Source organism: Trichoderma camerunense (assembly GCF_050948025.1).
Source record: "Trichoderma camerunense strain CBS 138272 chromosome Unknown V8C40scaffold_24, whole genome shotgun sequence".
NCBI lineage: Eukaryota > Fungi > Ascomycota > Sordariomycetes > Hypocreales > Hypocreaceae > Trichoderma > Trichoderma camerunense.
Window position 1 is genome coordinate 420,768 of NW_028145346.1, and position 13,719 is coordinate 434,486.

Genomic DNA, 13,719 nt, shown 5'->3' on the forward strand with positions numbered 1-13,719 from the left:
GCTTGATAGCAAGCCTTTCCGACGGACGTGAGATGGAAGCTTCGGAAACCAGCGGAGACGGTCTGATTCTTGAGCTGTGGCTGAAGCCACTCCCCTCTGGTCGAATGTAGGGGCCTCGTTGAAGAGAATCGTAGGCGAAGAGAAGAGTTGGATGGAGTTGAGAATGAGTTATGTCGTTTGTAATATTCGGTTAATAATTAAGCATTAACGACGAGAAGCCAAGCCTTTTAGAATGAGATGAAATGGCCCTTTTCGCCGAAATTGGACATCAGATAACCCAAAGTCCCTACAGCGTTGACGGTCCAGACCGGTCACTACCGTGATACGATGCATGAACTCGCCTAACTCAGCGTTCGTTCTAACGAAATACACAAAGGGGTAGGGAAGAGAAGAAGAAGGCACTCGGTTATTGAGACACATATATTCGTAAAGTCACCAATGATGGCCTCGATGACCTGGGCCTGGCTCAGGGTTATTTATTTACACAGGCCCTTCCCCTACAACCAGATGGTAGTGGTTTACTACATTCAATCCCCTCGACAGAACCTCCACAACGAATGGAGTCTCATGCGTGTAATAATACCGTACCATACTGGTGAAGCGGGAGAAAGTGCCGGCTGTTGAATCCGCCGTCCTGAGATAATTACCTAATTCTTACGGTGGTTGGCGTAGGTGTAAACTGAGGTGATGAAGTGGGCTCAAGCCAAAGTGTGGAACCACCACTAATAATAATCTTCAGCGCAGCCCAAAGTTCAAGATGCATTCCAGTCAGATTCCATTTCTTTTTTGTCTTCCTTTCCCCGTAAAGTGCGCCGTACAGTACAGCCGTTACAGTGCCTCTGAATCTCCTTGCACTCAGGTGCCCTGTCATGCTGCAACTACCGGGAGGAAATTGCTCTAGCCATGCAGCCAAGCAATAGCCAAACCCCGGACTATAACACCATATTTGTACTTAGCTGGTGTCCCAGGGGGATGCATGTGTGGTGCTGAACCGTCCCTTTGGTGCTTCACGTTGTGTTCCACGTAACTGCATCCGGCAACTCCTTACAGCGTCTTCGCGTAGCTATCCGAAGTTGACCTAAACAACATCCCAGGCCTTCAAGGGGTTCAGCTCATGCAGTCTGGTATTTCTGTTCTCCTCCCCGCTGCAGATTGCGAGTATCCACCAGCCGGTTTCACGGGGGAGTCTTCCTGAGTCTTACTACAAGTTTAGTATCTCTTTAGCCCAGCGTAGAGGCAGCCGAAGCTCTCTAGGTCTACAGCCCGTTCTAAGCGGAACGCCAGCATAGGCTTAGAGAGGCGGTTTAGTGCCTCCCAGTTCCATGGTTTTTTCCCTTGGTGTTTTTTCTGTTTTGTCTTTTCGTCAGGGGTCCCTGCTTCTTGTGGAGATTTCTCATCCAGCTTTTTTTCCCGATGAACCAAACGCCCGCCCGTCGCATCCTCCAGAGCCGATTCAGCACGCAGGGCTAATGCAATGCAACGTCAGTAAGCCTGTCCGGCTTCAACAGCCATGGTTTTCTAGCAATGTTCACGAGTCAGTGACTCTTTAGCTCACAAAATACAGCACTTGATGCCTCCCAGACAGCCCATATTCTAGAACCAAAGGGCCGCAGGAGATGGCTGCTAGTGCAAAGCGGCTACGCAAAGTGCGAATTAGACCCGTCCCTTAACTCATCAACGCCACAGCTTCGTATTAATTATACTAGGTTCTTTTGCCCTTTGCTACAGTATACTGTATTTCAAATGCCCGCAATAACTTGCTAGTACAGTGTAGCTGGCTTGTTCCCCGTCTTGAAATAAAGGGGCGTGCCCATAACCTCACATGTAATGGATGCATAGTAAAAGCAGGTACATGGACTGCCCGTCTTGACGTCCACCTCGAGTGCAGATCAACCTTAAAAGTGATGATTTGACATCTCATTTTCTTGCCGGCCCCGAAAAAAAAGAAGATTTCTTTGTTCCCCCGGACATCGATCTCGGAAGACCAGGAAAAAAAGAAAATGAGGTTGCTTCTTCATCTCTTGCTTGCGTTCCTGGCAACGTTTGCGTTGGCTGCAGACAGCGCGGCCGCTGACAACCCGCTTTCGGTGTTGCCGGCATGTGCGGTATGCTATGCCTTTTTTTTCTTTTTTCCTTTCCCCTTCTCCAGATATGTGATCCGAGCTCGAAACTAATGACGATCAGCAAAAATGCCTTGCATCGGCCATCGCGAATTCCACATGCAGTCCGACTGATGTGAAGTGTACCTGCGAAAGCTCGACCATTCAAGAAACCTCGGCCATCTGCATTGCGACCACCTGCACGGTTCGAGAGTCCCTCAGTATGTTACCTACCAACCGCTCATCTTCTGTAACACTCCAAAATCGAAGCCTTGTCTAACTCTTCACGTTAGCTACCAGAAATGCGACAGATACACTTTGCGGTGTCCCTGTCCGGAACAGGACCCCCGACTTCGCCAATGTCACCATCGTGCTCGGCGTCGTCTCCGGTGTGGTTGTCCTTCTGCGTATCGGCTCTAAGCTCTTCATGAGGATGGACTTTCAACTGGACGACTACGCCATCATCGTAACGCTCTTTTGCGGTATCCCTTCGTCAGTGATGAACGTCCGAGGCACTGGCGGAAATGGAGAAGGCAAGGATATCTGGACGCTGCCATTCGACATGATCACCCGTTTTGGAGTATACTTTTACGTCCTCGAGATTCTATACTTCGCCCAGGTCATGCTTCTAAAGATGACACTCTTGTTCTTCTACCTCAACATCTTCCCAGGCAAAGCCAGGACACTGTTGTGGGGCACTGTTATCCTCAATGGCGTGTTTGGAGTTACCTTTATGCTTCTTGCAGTCTTCCAATGCCACCCAATCAGCTTTTTCTGGACAGGTTGGGACGGCCAACACTCGGGTAAATGGTAAGTAGAAGCTTTCAGCCTCCGCCTTCTCCCACTAGCTCAGTATAAAGCTAACAGCCACACAGTCTCAACAGTAATGCTATCGGATGGGCAAACGCCGCCATCAGTATCGCCTTGGACTTGTGGATGATTGCAATCCCCATGTGGCAGATCCGAAATCTCAACCTCCACTGGAAGAAGAAGGTCGGCGTTGCCGTGATGCTCCTCGTCGGTACTTTGTAAGATATCCCTCCCCACTGCGGCAACAAGCTCTTTGTCTAACATGACCCTAGTGTCACGGTGGTCAGCATCGTTCGACTCCAGTTCCTTGTGAACCTTGGCAGTTCCGCGAATCCCACATACGACCAGGTTGACGTCTCTATCTGGTCCACCATTGAGATTAACACCGGTATTGTCTGCACGTGTCTGCCATCCCTCCGTCTGTTCTTGGTCCGCCTGTTCCCTAGCCTGGGTGGCTCTTCACATAAGAACAGCGGCTATCAGAATTACCCGGACAATTATGTCAACAAGTCAGATCACGCAGGCAGTCGGGCGCAGACACTGGTTTCAGCCGTGAAGTCTCAGAATCGCCCGGAGCATAGCGGGATTGAGCTCAACACAATGTACGAGGTACGGTATAGCGATGAGGACGAGTCCAGATTGGTTAAAATGCAAGGGGAACATGCAAAGGGGGGAGTGCATGTGGGTAGTTCACGGAGCATGGGTAGCAACAGCGAGGTATCACTGTAATTCTATACTTAATATTATTAGCTAGGCCTTCCAGGCTATTAGCCAAATTCCCCATCTTATGATAAAGGGGGATTTAAAAGTCATCAATAATTTGCTTGTTTTCATGAATACATTCAGCACGGACAATTAGTTTGGGTCATTCTTGCAAAAGTCTCATGATTTTTTATTTTCGTGCTCATCCCTGTGCCTGGTGTGCCGGCTTATAGCCCAAGATGGCTTCATATCTTGAACTATGTAAATATACGCTTATATCATACATCGATTGGCCTATCCCACCAAAATCTTTTAAACTCCCAGAGCCTTGTTGAAAGCATCAGCTGCAGCCTGGCCCGTCAGTTTGGACGCAGCAGCAGAAGCACTCTGGCATGTGGAAACCACTGCAGCACTAGCCTTGCAGCTGGAATTGAGTCGGTCACAGATGAAGTCGGAAATGACCTTGATTGCCAAAGCTGAGCCATGGTTAAAGTCAGCCTCGTTGACAGGGGCAAAGGCAGGCTCAGTGCGGCCATCAAGTCCGTTGGCGAACTTGATGCTGGGGTCAGAGCAGGAGCCGAAATCGCCCGTGGCAGCACTGCTTCCAGCGTTGTCATTGCCGGCGTTACCGCTATCGGTGTTGCTACCACTAGCAGCATTGTTCGCTCCACCGTTGCTGGCGTTATCGCTGGTGTTGTTGGTGTTGGAAGAAGCGTTGGTGTTGGAAGCACCAGATGCGGCCGCCTTGCACTGGGTGTTCTGGTCGTCACATTGGCCTACTCCTCCGGACAGCTGGCCAGAGTTGGCAGCATCGGCACAGGCGTTGTGCTGAATATCGCAAGATCGTCCAAGAGCGGCTCCAATGTTGACAAAGGTATTTCCATTAACGGAAAATGGTCGGTTTCCAGTGCCTGAGACGACAGGAGGAGCAGGGCCGCCAAGAGAGCCGGTGAAGGTCTGAACATTGTTTCCGCTAGCTGTAGAAGGTGCACTACCGCTAGAAGCGGCTTGGGTTTGAGTAGCAGCAGCAGCTTGGGTGGAAGATGCTTGAACAGCTGGCGGGGGAGTTGCTTGAGCAGCGGCTTGAGAGGTTGTCGCAGCATTGCTGTTGTCTGCTGGGGCAACGGCGCCTCCTTGAACGGAGAATTTGCTCAAGTCAACCAAGTCTGTGGCTTGGATACCACCAGTGCCGGTAAATGTCTGAGACACAGCGGAAACAGTTGATGCGACTTCGTCCTGGCTAGCGTCGAGAACAAGCTTGCCCGTTGTGAAGATACATCCAAGCTGGGGATCGGTATCGTCACAGGTATTGCCCTTGGCTGTGGCATCGTTAAGCTAAGAGTGTGTTAATAATCAGGGTTTCAGAATATGTGGCTAAGGGAACATAAAACGTACATCACCTGGGGCAAAAGTGCCACTCAAGAGGGCAAGGTTGGGATCTGCTCCGATGGCCTTGAGCTGCTTCGCCAACTCAAGAGTAATACCCTTGTTTATGGAAGCAGCATTGGCGGATGCCGGGTCTTGATGGGGCTTTACGGCTTCGATTTCGGGGTTCACAGCTTGTTCAGTGCAAGTAACGCTCGCGAGTCCGACTTTGCCGGTGTTTCTCTCCAGGGCCTGGTACACCAATGCACCAGCCATGAGTCGAATATCTTTAGCAGCCTTGCCATTGGTGAAAGCCTGATCAGCTGTCTCTTGTTTGAGGCAGTCCAAGTTGGTAACACTTCCAGCGCCACCTGCAGCCGCTGCATTACCGAGCAGGCCAAAGACGGCATCTGTGATGCCCTTGGGATTGTTCTTGGCCAGAGCTTCGTTCGTAATGGAGAGGAAAAGATCGTGAGAATGTTCCTGGGGAACTTCTCGGCGGAGCAAGTTGGAAGAAGGGAGAGGATAGGCGAAGGCCTGGCCTAGCAGCAAAGCTGCGGCCGCAGAGGTGCTTTGGAACTTCATGATGATTGGGCAAAGAGGATGATTGGAATGTTCAAAATACAAGAGCCTTTTGAGAAAGAACGAATAAAAACTGAATACAAGAATAAAAGAGTGTCAAACTCGAAAAGAATGGACCAGCCTGCTGGACAAGAAGAGAGAAACGAAACAAAAAAAAATAGAGACAAGAACTGACGATGGTGCTAGACAATTCACAAGATTCAATATCAATCGGCTACTGGGACAATATATACAAAATATCTCGGCCCCGGCCTCCCCAAACCCCCAAATATCGACCCCAATACACGGTTAAGCGACGTTTCTGTAGCCGCTATATCGCTCGTTTCATAAACACGACAGGGCGGTTAAAACGCTCTGCCCAGAAGTTTAACCCATACAAAAAGATAAAATACAAGGGCAAAATGTGGTCAGATGTCTGATATACAGTATTTCTCCTGGATTCTCAGGTTTCTGTAGCAGGTTTGACCAGGATAGCTGAAACGATTGCCGTTTCTGGTGGGGCGAGGCAAGGTATGGGCAGGCGTTTCATACGCAGGACGCGATGATATTGGCAGGAGTACTAATAGCCTCGGTTCGCTTTATTAAGCTTAGAAAAGAGAAAAAAGATGGCCAAAGTCTTGTCTCATCGGATGTCTATTGTGACGACGTCGCGAGACCACAAGCCCAAGCCGGAGAGATTTGTTAGACTACACTTCAGTTTGCAAGTAAGAGGAATGAGTGGGTCTATACAGAGTAGATTCTGTCTTTTAACTCCATCCGTGTTACACGTTTGCATATGTACAGGGCCTCAATCATTCAGGTATAGGTATCGGCTTCTGGATGATTTACCTAGTCGAAGCGCAGTCTAGTATCAAAAGAAAATGAATATGCGAACTCTCATGATAATAAGCCTCTGTGCCCAAGTTGGACTTGGTCCTTCCAAGACTTAGTTACCAGGGTTGCTGTCGCAGGTATGGGACGCAGCGCTAAGCGAGCCAAAGAAGCGGCTCTATCATATTCAAACCAGCCCATGGAACAGACTGGAACATGACCATATACCAGGGGGCCTTAAACAGAACCAAATCCCCGCCCACGCTCCACATAGCACGGGGCTCACGCCGACTAAGTATAACGCTGTTGCTGTAATGTCCGGCCGCGACGGAATGTCGAGCTCTACACGGCCCTGGGTCGCCCGTTTACTCGCACATGCACTCTCTGGTCCAGACCGTTAAAGGGCCTGTTGCGGGAACGCTCCACGTGCTTACACGAACCCCGGCCGGCTCACTAGACCAAGGTTCTGACCGGATCACCAGTTAAGCCGCCGCCAGGGGGGCTTGGCCAACGGGTTTCGGAACGGGCCTGGCTGGCCATGTTCAATGAAGACGGTGGCTACAGTACATTCGAGTCCGGGCTTTGATTTCCCGGTTTGACTTGCGCTTGGCAAATTTGTGCGATTAGACACAGTTCTTGGCAAACTCCAGACGCACCAATCGGAGACACTAGCTTGTCCTTTGGAGACGTTAGCCTGCCTTTTGCTGTGGTAATGCTTTGTCAAATAGAGCGTCATAGCACAACCAGTAAACAGATTTATCTAGTAAAACAGAAAGGTAAAAGTTCCAAAGATGACATTCTTCGATCGAACTAGCAGTGGCATTTCATACGTGCGGGGGAACAACTCGTAGCACCTGGTTTTGCTAAACACATAATATTGTATTCACTTTTAGGGTAGCAAGACATCAAATGCTAAAAAGCTGTACCAACACTACCTTTGGTGTGATTATCAAAGAGAAAAAGAGTCAAGGTTTGATAAGTTTTTCGGGGAAAGATACAACAGCAAGACATGTTACTTATCGTCATGTCATTCTAATAAACGATTGAACTATGTTCTTTGACTAACCAACTCTATTACTGCTTACACCTTGGGAGTACGCAAATACCTAAGGCAATGAATTCAAATAGCATAAATATATTAATCACTGCATAATAGCTGCCTAACTGGTCGTATACTGCCTGAGACTTGAACTTCAACTGTCAAAGGCCTCAGCTATAGAACAATTTCGTCATCAAAGCCTTCGGCAAGATCCATCTTCTCATCATAGCCCAGAACCACCAAGACGGCGTGGTAGATTCCCATGGCGGCAGAGTCCTCCCAAGGCCTAGCCGGCCATTGTGCCACTGTGGTTGACAGCTAAATTGGCTCTTGGAATTCTTCCACAACCCACCATGCCGAAACCGGCTGGGATGTTGCACCCGCTGAGATGGACATACCGATGGTACCAGATATGGCCGTGGTGAATTTTTTCATACCCGATTCCAGGTCAGTAATTTTCACAGGGACTAGGACTAGTGAACTTGAAATGCTTCCTGGCGTTATGAGCGGATACGACACTCCGTCTAGGATAAGCCGTCTCCGGTCCCCTTGGAAATTTCGAAAAGTGTCCTCTTCGTAATCCCTTGTGACATTTCCAGAAGCTTCAAAATACGCAAATGCCGTGATCCAGCCGGATATCAAGCGACTGTCTCCGCTGGAACCCTTATGGCCCGTCTCCCAAGCGACCCGAAGCCAGAAATCCTTGACCTCCTGTGAGTCTGGCTCGTCAAAGGTTTTTTGCATATAGCGCATAATGGGCTGGAGCAGATTGGCCCAGCGTTGGCATTCGTCGCCATACTTGTTCAACTTGTTCACCCGACTTGCAAGCATCTCCCAGTCGTGTCGGGTTCCCAGCAGTGTCACACTGGGTAAGCCACATCCGCACATTAAGTTATATTCGAAGTATTTTTTCATCGCACCCATCATGCCAAACGCTGCCACAGCCTTGTCATGCTTGGTTGTGGTAGAAAAGTTCGGCAGCATCCACTCACGTAGCTCTGGATCAACAACGTTTTGTTGGATGAGGGAGGCAAACTTCTGAGCAGCCTCTCCAAAGTCAATTTGAGAGAGGCTTGTGAAGTAGACATCCAGCTCTTTCTTTCCTCCGTGGGAGACAAACATGTGCCGCAAGCGTTCGGCATTCTCACCCCCATTGATGAAAAGGCTAAACTGTGAGAGTATGGCCTGCCAAACATCATCGGGTCGGATAACTAGGTGGAGATCCTGGTTGAAAGCGCGGATGAGCCCCTCAACAAATCCATTATTATATACGGATACAGTCTTATCAGGGGATTCCGCGTCCGCTGCCCTCTTAGGATCGATGGAGGACGCAATGATCGGGAGTCCATGAAAACCGGTTGTGCGGTGGCTAAATGGCCCGAACGCTCTCGATATAGATGGGGACTTCGGCCTCCGCGGGTCATTTTCATAGGGACTAACACATTTCGAAGTAACAGTTTCGAAAATTGCCCTACTGTTCGCATTGAGGGTCAACTCTTGATCCCTATTACGCCCCTGTTGGAAAGGGGAGGGCCGTGTCGTAACAGGCATTCTTTGCGGAATTTGCCGTTCTGTTTAATAGATCTGAACTCGCACTTCAGTGAAGTGGTTTTAGGCAATGTTGGTGTATATAGAAAGAGGAAGAAGAAGCTGATACTTGAAAGGTGAAGAACTGGAGTGGATTAAATACTCTTGAGACTCAATTAGGCAGACGATGGTTGCCTGAAGATAACACGGGATATGTGAGACACAAAAATATGGAAGATCTAATGTCCGCCACTTCGAGTAACACAGACAGCTGGCTCGTTGGAAGATACGACCAGAGCCTCATGCGGGGTCAAAGGTGACGTGATCAAATCTTAGAGGTAAATAGCCAAACTAGTAAGGATATAATGCAAGGGGGCAGCAATTGTAAGTCCAGACGTCATGGACCTGAAGGAGATATTCGGTTCACTGTACAAGAGCGAGGGGAGATTAATAAACAAGAGGTCTTCCACTAAAGAATACATCTACTACTATAAAGTGCATTATATATTCAAAATTACTAGCATATTACAATACCTTTATAAGCCTATCATAAATATGTTTTTATGAATTACAGAATCTACCTGATTCAATAATAAGAGCACTTAACTAAGGACTGTGCATACACACTTAAACCAAACCCAAGAAAGCAAAGCTGAAGAGAATGCTCGGTCTTGACACATTCTACCCGGTCCCATTTCGCGCAGTTTAAATAGCCGATTAGCTGTCCCACATCGTAATCTTCGTACTTTGTGTAACCGTCCACGTTAACGTAGTTACATGTGTCTCCAAAAACATCCTTGATGCCGGTGGTATATTGATCATCCACAATATCCGTATCGGCGCTGTCGGCAGTGACTGACCAAGTGGCGTCACTATCGCAGACATTGATGCTTTCCTTATACGACGGGACGCCGTAGTAGTTGACGATTATGGTTGGAAAAGGGGTATGGTCAGGGTCTTGGGTTTGTCTATCCAGGACGAGCCACCAATCCGCGATGCCAGTGTCAGTAGAAGGTTTGCTGACGGGAACGGGGGGTTTGGGTAAGCCGGGATCGATAGGCTCGGGGTAGTCGTCACCTCCCGAGCACTCGTTGAACCAGGTATTGGCGAGGGCGGTCCCTGGATAAACATCATGATAATCGGCGCGGCCAAGCTCGCCGAGCGTTGGGAAATGGATATTCTGACCGCGGCCGTGTCCTTCAAAGCGGGTTCCTAGGTCGATCCAGGTCATGCTGCTCCCTCCTGCGGGGATGAAGCCGCCATTTCTCCAAACTCGGGCCCCTGCCTTGAACTTATCAACCCAAATAAGATCCACCTTACCATCGCCATTGACCTGGAATCGTGTTAGTGGTGCCAAGCTATGTAGGCCACGAATGTCAACTTACGTCGGCCCATTTGAAGTTTGCTCTGTCGAGCCTTTCTGCTGGCGCGAACTTGATCTGGCCCTTGTCCTCTAGGCCACCGGCTTTATTGAGGTGCCCAACAGTTCGAGCATCTTTCTCCATGCAGAGGTAGTCGACGCGGCCATCGCCGTCCAAGTCTCCGAACCTCAGACCTTGGTCATATAGACCCCTGCCCCAGCCCTCCTTACACAGCGCGTCATTCACTACCCAAGATGGGCCGGAAAACGTGGGAGACGTGGCTCCGTCTTTGTAAGTGTTGCGCCACATCTCGACCCGCCCCGTATGCCTTTCGACTGCAAGGATATCGCAGAGACCGTCCCCGTCCCAATCGCCAAAGTGGATGCTCTTCCTCTCCCGGCCGATGGAGATGATCTTTCCATGCTGTCCCCAGTTAGGCGGGGACTTGATATTCTCGAATAAGGTGACTTCACCCTCCGCGCTCACCCAGAGATAATCTTGCATTCAAGTTAGTGTCTCGCTAATAAAACAGCTATTAAGAAGTAGGCAGATAGCCACATACCATCGTGGCCTCGGCCGAACATGTCACAATAATGGACCCCATCTCCTTTTCTCTGAGTCCCGCCAGAGCCTTTATTCGTATAAGCATAAGATTGAACGTATTTCTCGTCAGCTATGCGATTCCAGATGAGGTCAGCGCGCCCAGAGCCCGATATTCGTCCAAAGACGAGCTCGGTTCTATCTTTCAACTCGGGGATTGCAGGGTGGGCCGCTGTAGCCTCTACCCAATGAGGTCGTAGGCCTTTGCCGTCGGCATCAAAATCTCCTCGCTGGTTGATCCAAATTTCGGAGGAGCCATCTTTGTGCAGGTAAACCCAATCTGATCTGCCATCGCCGTTGATATCGACGAGGTTGACACCCTGGATCCCTTCAGCTTCACCTTTAGCGGCAAATGTTTCCTCGCCAACAACCTATTAAGCCAGTCAGTTTGTCTGCTGGTCAAATTGAGAAAGCAGCCAGTTTGAATAAACATACGAAACTTTGCCAGTACCCTCCATACGTCTCTGTCGGTGCATCGCCCACGCCGCCGTTGCGCCAGCAATAGATATCGCCCTTGTCATCAATAGCGCAATAATCCAGCCGCCCATCTCCGTCAATGTCGCCAAGACGGACTCTATCTTGAGGACCCCATGAATATCCCTCCTTGATAAGGCCACCGTTCTCCAGAGGCTCGAATTTCGGAGGGTTGCCGCCCCTGTTGATCGACACATACATGTTGCCGTCCAGGTTGATGCAGATGAAGTCGTCAAGGCCGTCGCCGTTGACGTCGCCCCAACGGTGTCCTCGAATCAGACACTTCAATCCCACATCGATGGTGACGCCTGTTACAGCGATATTGCCACCATCGTTGAGATACATACGACAGGTTCCCGGCGTCGGATCATCGCTTGTGCCCTTGTCAACGCAGTTGATCAGCTCGTCAAATTCTCCTCCCGGGTCTGCGCCTCCCAAGTTCACCAGCTGGGCAAAGGATACTCGGCTGCCGGCATTGAACGCTCCGCTCTCAGTGATATAACCCCGAACTGTCTGAAAGTGCCTGTAGGGTCCATCATCCTCGCCCCATCCTTGCTGCGTTTTAACAGGGCCGCGTCCAGCCCCCTTTTCTGGGTCACAGTCGACTGTGGTGTCGTCGTCGATTCCAGTATCGATCGGTTTCGTCAGAAAGCCCGCCTTCTCGACCTCGGCAATAGCTTCAGCCCAAACAGCAGCCAACTTAGCTGCGCCCTTTTCATTGGGATGCATAGTGTCGTGATAGTCGGTCGAAGTATCCAGAAACCCATTATTCAACTCAGCTAACCCAATCTTCTTTCCTGCATCCCTGAACCTCTTATATAAATCCCGATAACCAGGATTAATCTTGTTGACATTGTTGTTTGCCTCATTCTCAAGGTATGGTATCAGAGTGGATAGAATAATTGTGACACCCTCGACCTCCTGATATAGATAATTAAGCAACAACTCCATTCGAGCTGCGGTACCATCTACATCCTGGCCAGTTTTTGGATTGGCATCATTTGTCCCGCAGTTTATGAGGATTAGATTTGGCTTCGTATCGATCCCCATACCGGCGTTTTTAATCATCTGTGACACCACCGCACCAGAATGTCCCTCGTGCTGCCGATCCTTAAACTTCTCAGGATCACCATTCGACAGGCTACCGACCATATTGACTGGCCAGCCTTCCCATCTTAACTGGTCTCGAAGGGGTTTCCGGTATCCGTTCTGCGGGTCTGTGCCAACTCCTGCGGTAATAGAGGCGCCGAGAGGCATAATTCGTAGGTAGAAAGGCTTGTCTGCTGCCGCCCTGGCGGTCTTGGGCCAATAGTGGTGACTCCATAGCTCTGCCAGGGCATCGTCATCCGAAAGAGTACGGTTATGCGTTAAAGGAGTGGCTAAGACTGAGGAGAAAAGAAGGAGCAAGTGAGCCAAGAGACACAGCGCGGATCTTGGAGATGACGCCATGTCAAGTGTTCACCGCGTGTAGTGGTGATCCGTGATGAATCGAATGAAGTTTGAATCTGCCTCTGGTTGGGGATCAAGAGGCTTATATATCTAGACAAATGATATCCATAACTGGGATTATATGGTAGAAAGCAAGAAGGTTTCCCTTCCCGTAATACATGGACTTATGACAAACTACAGTGTGCTTCGGATATTTCCAATTCTGGAAATCCCATGGGATCGAAATCCTGCCTGTGCAACTATTGGCGCTAATTGAGACTGACTTGCTTGCCAACCTGCCCTTAAAAGACTTTGTGCATGAGATAAAGCGTATTGGGACTGGGGTAAGGTAGTAAAATACGCGTGTTTGAATACGCTTGTTGAATACGCTTAAAAACGCTGCCCAAGCCACAATTCTAGTCTGCAAAATCCACGGCTGCATATCATAACTTCGTGGATAATTTAGTCAAGCTGGCCTATCAAGTTAAGCTTATGCCCATGAACTAACTACAATAGTATTATATATTACTTGGCGGGCGGTGGTAGGATTCTTCTAATCCTATAAATTCCGCCAGTAAAAAGCCTCCAGCTCTGCTAGCATAGAGCGTATTAACTTATGGGATTATACGACAAGCAACTAAACCGCAAAAAAGAAGAAATATGACAGCAGGAGCATTATACTGCCAGCCCCGGCAGGCATTAAGCGTATTTATAAGATTATACTACAGTATTAGGCTACTGCTTACAATTTGGACGGCAAGCTAGCATCCATGTGATTCTTAATCACATGCATTTAACCGACTTGACGGGATCTCTAGTGCTAAGCCTTGTCCAAGGGTTTAGTGATAGTATTCGCTGTTCCTGTCAGCCATCTCATTATGGAAGCTTTGCAAATGCGAATGACGATGATTTCCTGGTTTTG

At 49.2% G+C, this 13,719-nt stretch overlaps 4 protein-coding genes across 4 annotated transcripts; 1 reads left to right on the plus strand and 3 right to left on the minus strand.

Moving 5' to 3' along the window:
* The first annotated feature begins 1,847 nt into the window (after positions 1–1,847).
* On the plus strand, positions 1,848–3,775 carry V8C40DRAFT_257448 (CFEM domain-containing protein). The gene is made up of 5 exons (XM_083218502.1): positions 1,848–2,105; positions 2,185–2,320; positions 2,393–2,909; positions 2,975–3,127; positions 3,182–3,775. Exons 1-5 carry the CDS (start codon positions 2,001–2,003, stop codon positions 3,636–3,638), a joined length of 1,368 nt encoding a protein of 455 aa, XP_083068152.1. The 5' UTR covers positions 1,848–2,000; the 3' UTR covers positions 3,639–3,775.
* A 42-nt stretch (positions 3,776–3,817) lies between these two features.
* V8C40DRAFT_257449 (uncharacterized protein) lies at positions 3,818–5,680 on the minus strand. Its single transcript, XM_083218503.1, has 2 exons — positions 5,007–5,680; positions 3,818–4,946 (listed from the first exon to the last, which is right to left on the minus strand). Exons 1-2 carry the CDS (start codon positions 5,559–5,561, stop codon positions 3,924–3,926), a joined length of 1,578 nt encoding a protein of 525 aa, XP_083068153.1. The 5' UTR covers positions 5,562–5,680; the 3' UTR covers positions 3,818–3,923.
* A 1,866-nt stretch (positions 5,681–7,546) lies between these two features.
* V8C40DRAFT_123953 (DUF4419 domain-containing protein) lies at positions 7,547–9,033 on the minus strand. Its single transcript, XM_083210979.1, has one exon. The coding sequence runs from the start codon at positions 8,956–8,958 to the stop codon at positions 7,726–7,728; it is 1,233 nt and encodes a 410-aa protein (XP_083068154.1). The 5' UTR covers positions 8,959–9,033; the 3' UTR covers positions 7,547–7,725.
* Positions 9,034–9,520: 487 nt separating this feature from the next.
* Positions 9,521–12,626, minus strand: V8C40DRAFT_283718 (carbohydrate esterase family 3 protein; the record flags this gene model as incomplete). Its single annotated transcript, XM_083222015.1, has 4 exons — positions 9,521–10,267; positions 10,320–10,792; positions 10,858–11,266; positions 11,331–12,626. 4 exons carry the CDS (start codon positions 12,624–12,626, stop codon positions 9,521–9,523), a joined length of 2,925 nt encoding a protein of 974 aa, XP_083068155.1.
* Between the last annotated feature and the right edge of the window lie 1,093 nt (positions 12,627–13,719).

Excerpts from the sequence above, each read along its gene's own strand:
- V8C40DRAFT_257448 (XM_083218502.1), top strand. The coding sequence starts at position 2,001 with ATGAGGTTGCTTCTTCATCTCTTGCTTGCGTTCCTGGCAACGTTTGCG. Across the intron at positions 2,106-2,184 it reads CGGTGTTGCCGGCATGTGCG|CAAAAATGCCTTGCATCGGC; the intron begins GTATGCTATGCC and ends AATGACGATCAG. Across the intron at positions 2,910-2,974 it reads GGCCAACACTCGGGTAAATG|TCTCAACAGTAATGCTATCG; the intron begins GTAAGTAGAAGC and ends ACAGCCACACAG.
- V8C40DRAFT_257449 (XM_083218503.1), bottom strand. The coding sequence starts at position 5,561 with ATGAAGTTCCAAAGCACCTCTGCGGCCGCAGCTTTGCTGCTAGGCCAG. Across the intron at positions 4,947-5,006 it reads GCACTTTTGCCCCAGGTGAT|CTTAACGATGCCACAGCCAA; the intron begins GTACGTTTTATG and ends ACACACTCTTAG.
- V8C40DRAFT_123953 (XM_083210979.1), bottom strand. The coding sequence starts at position 8,958 with ATGCCTGTTACGACACGGCCCTCCCCTTTCCAACAGGGGCGTAATAGG.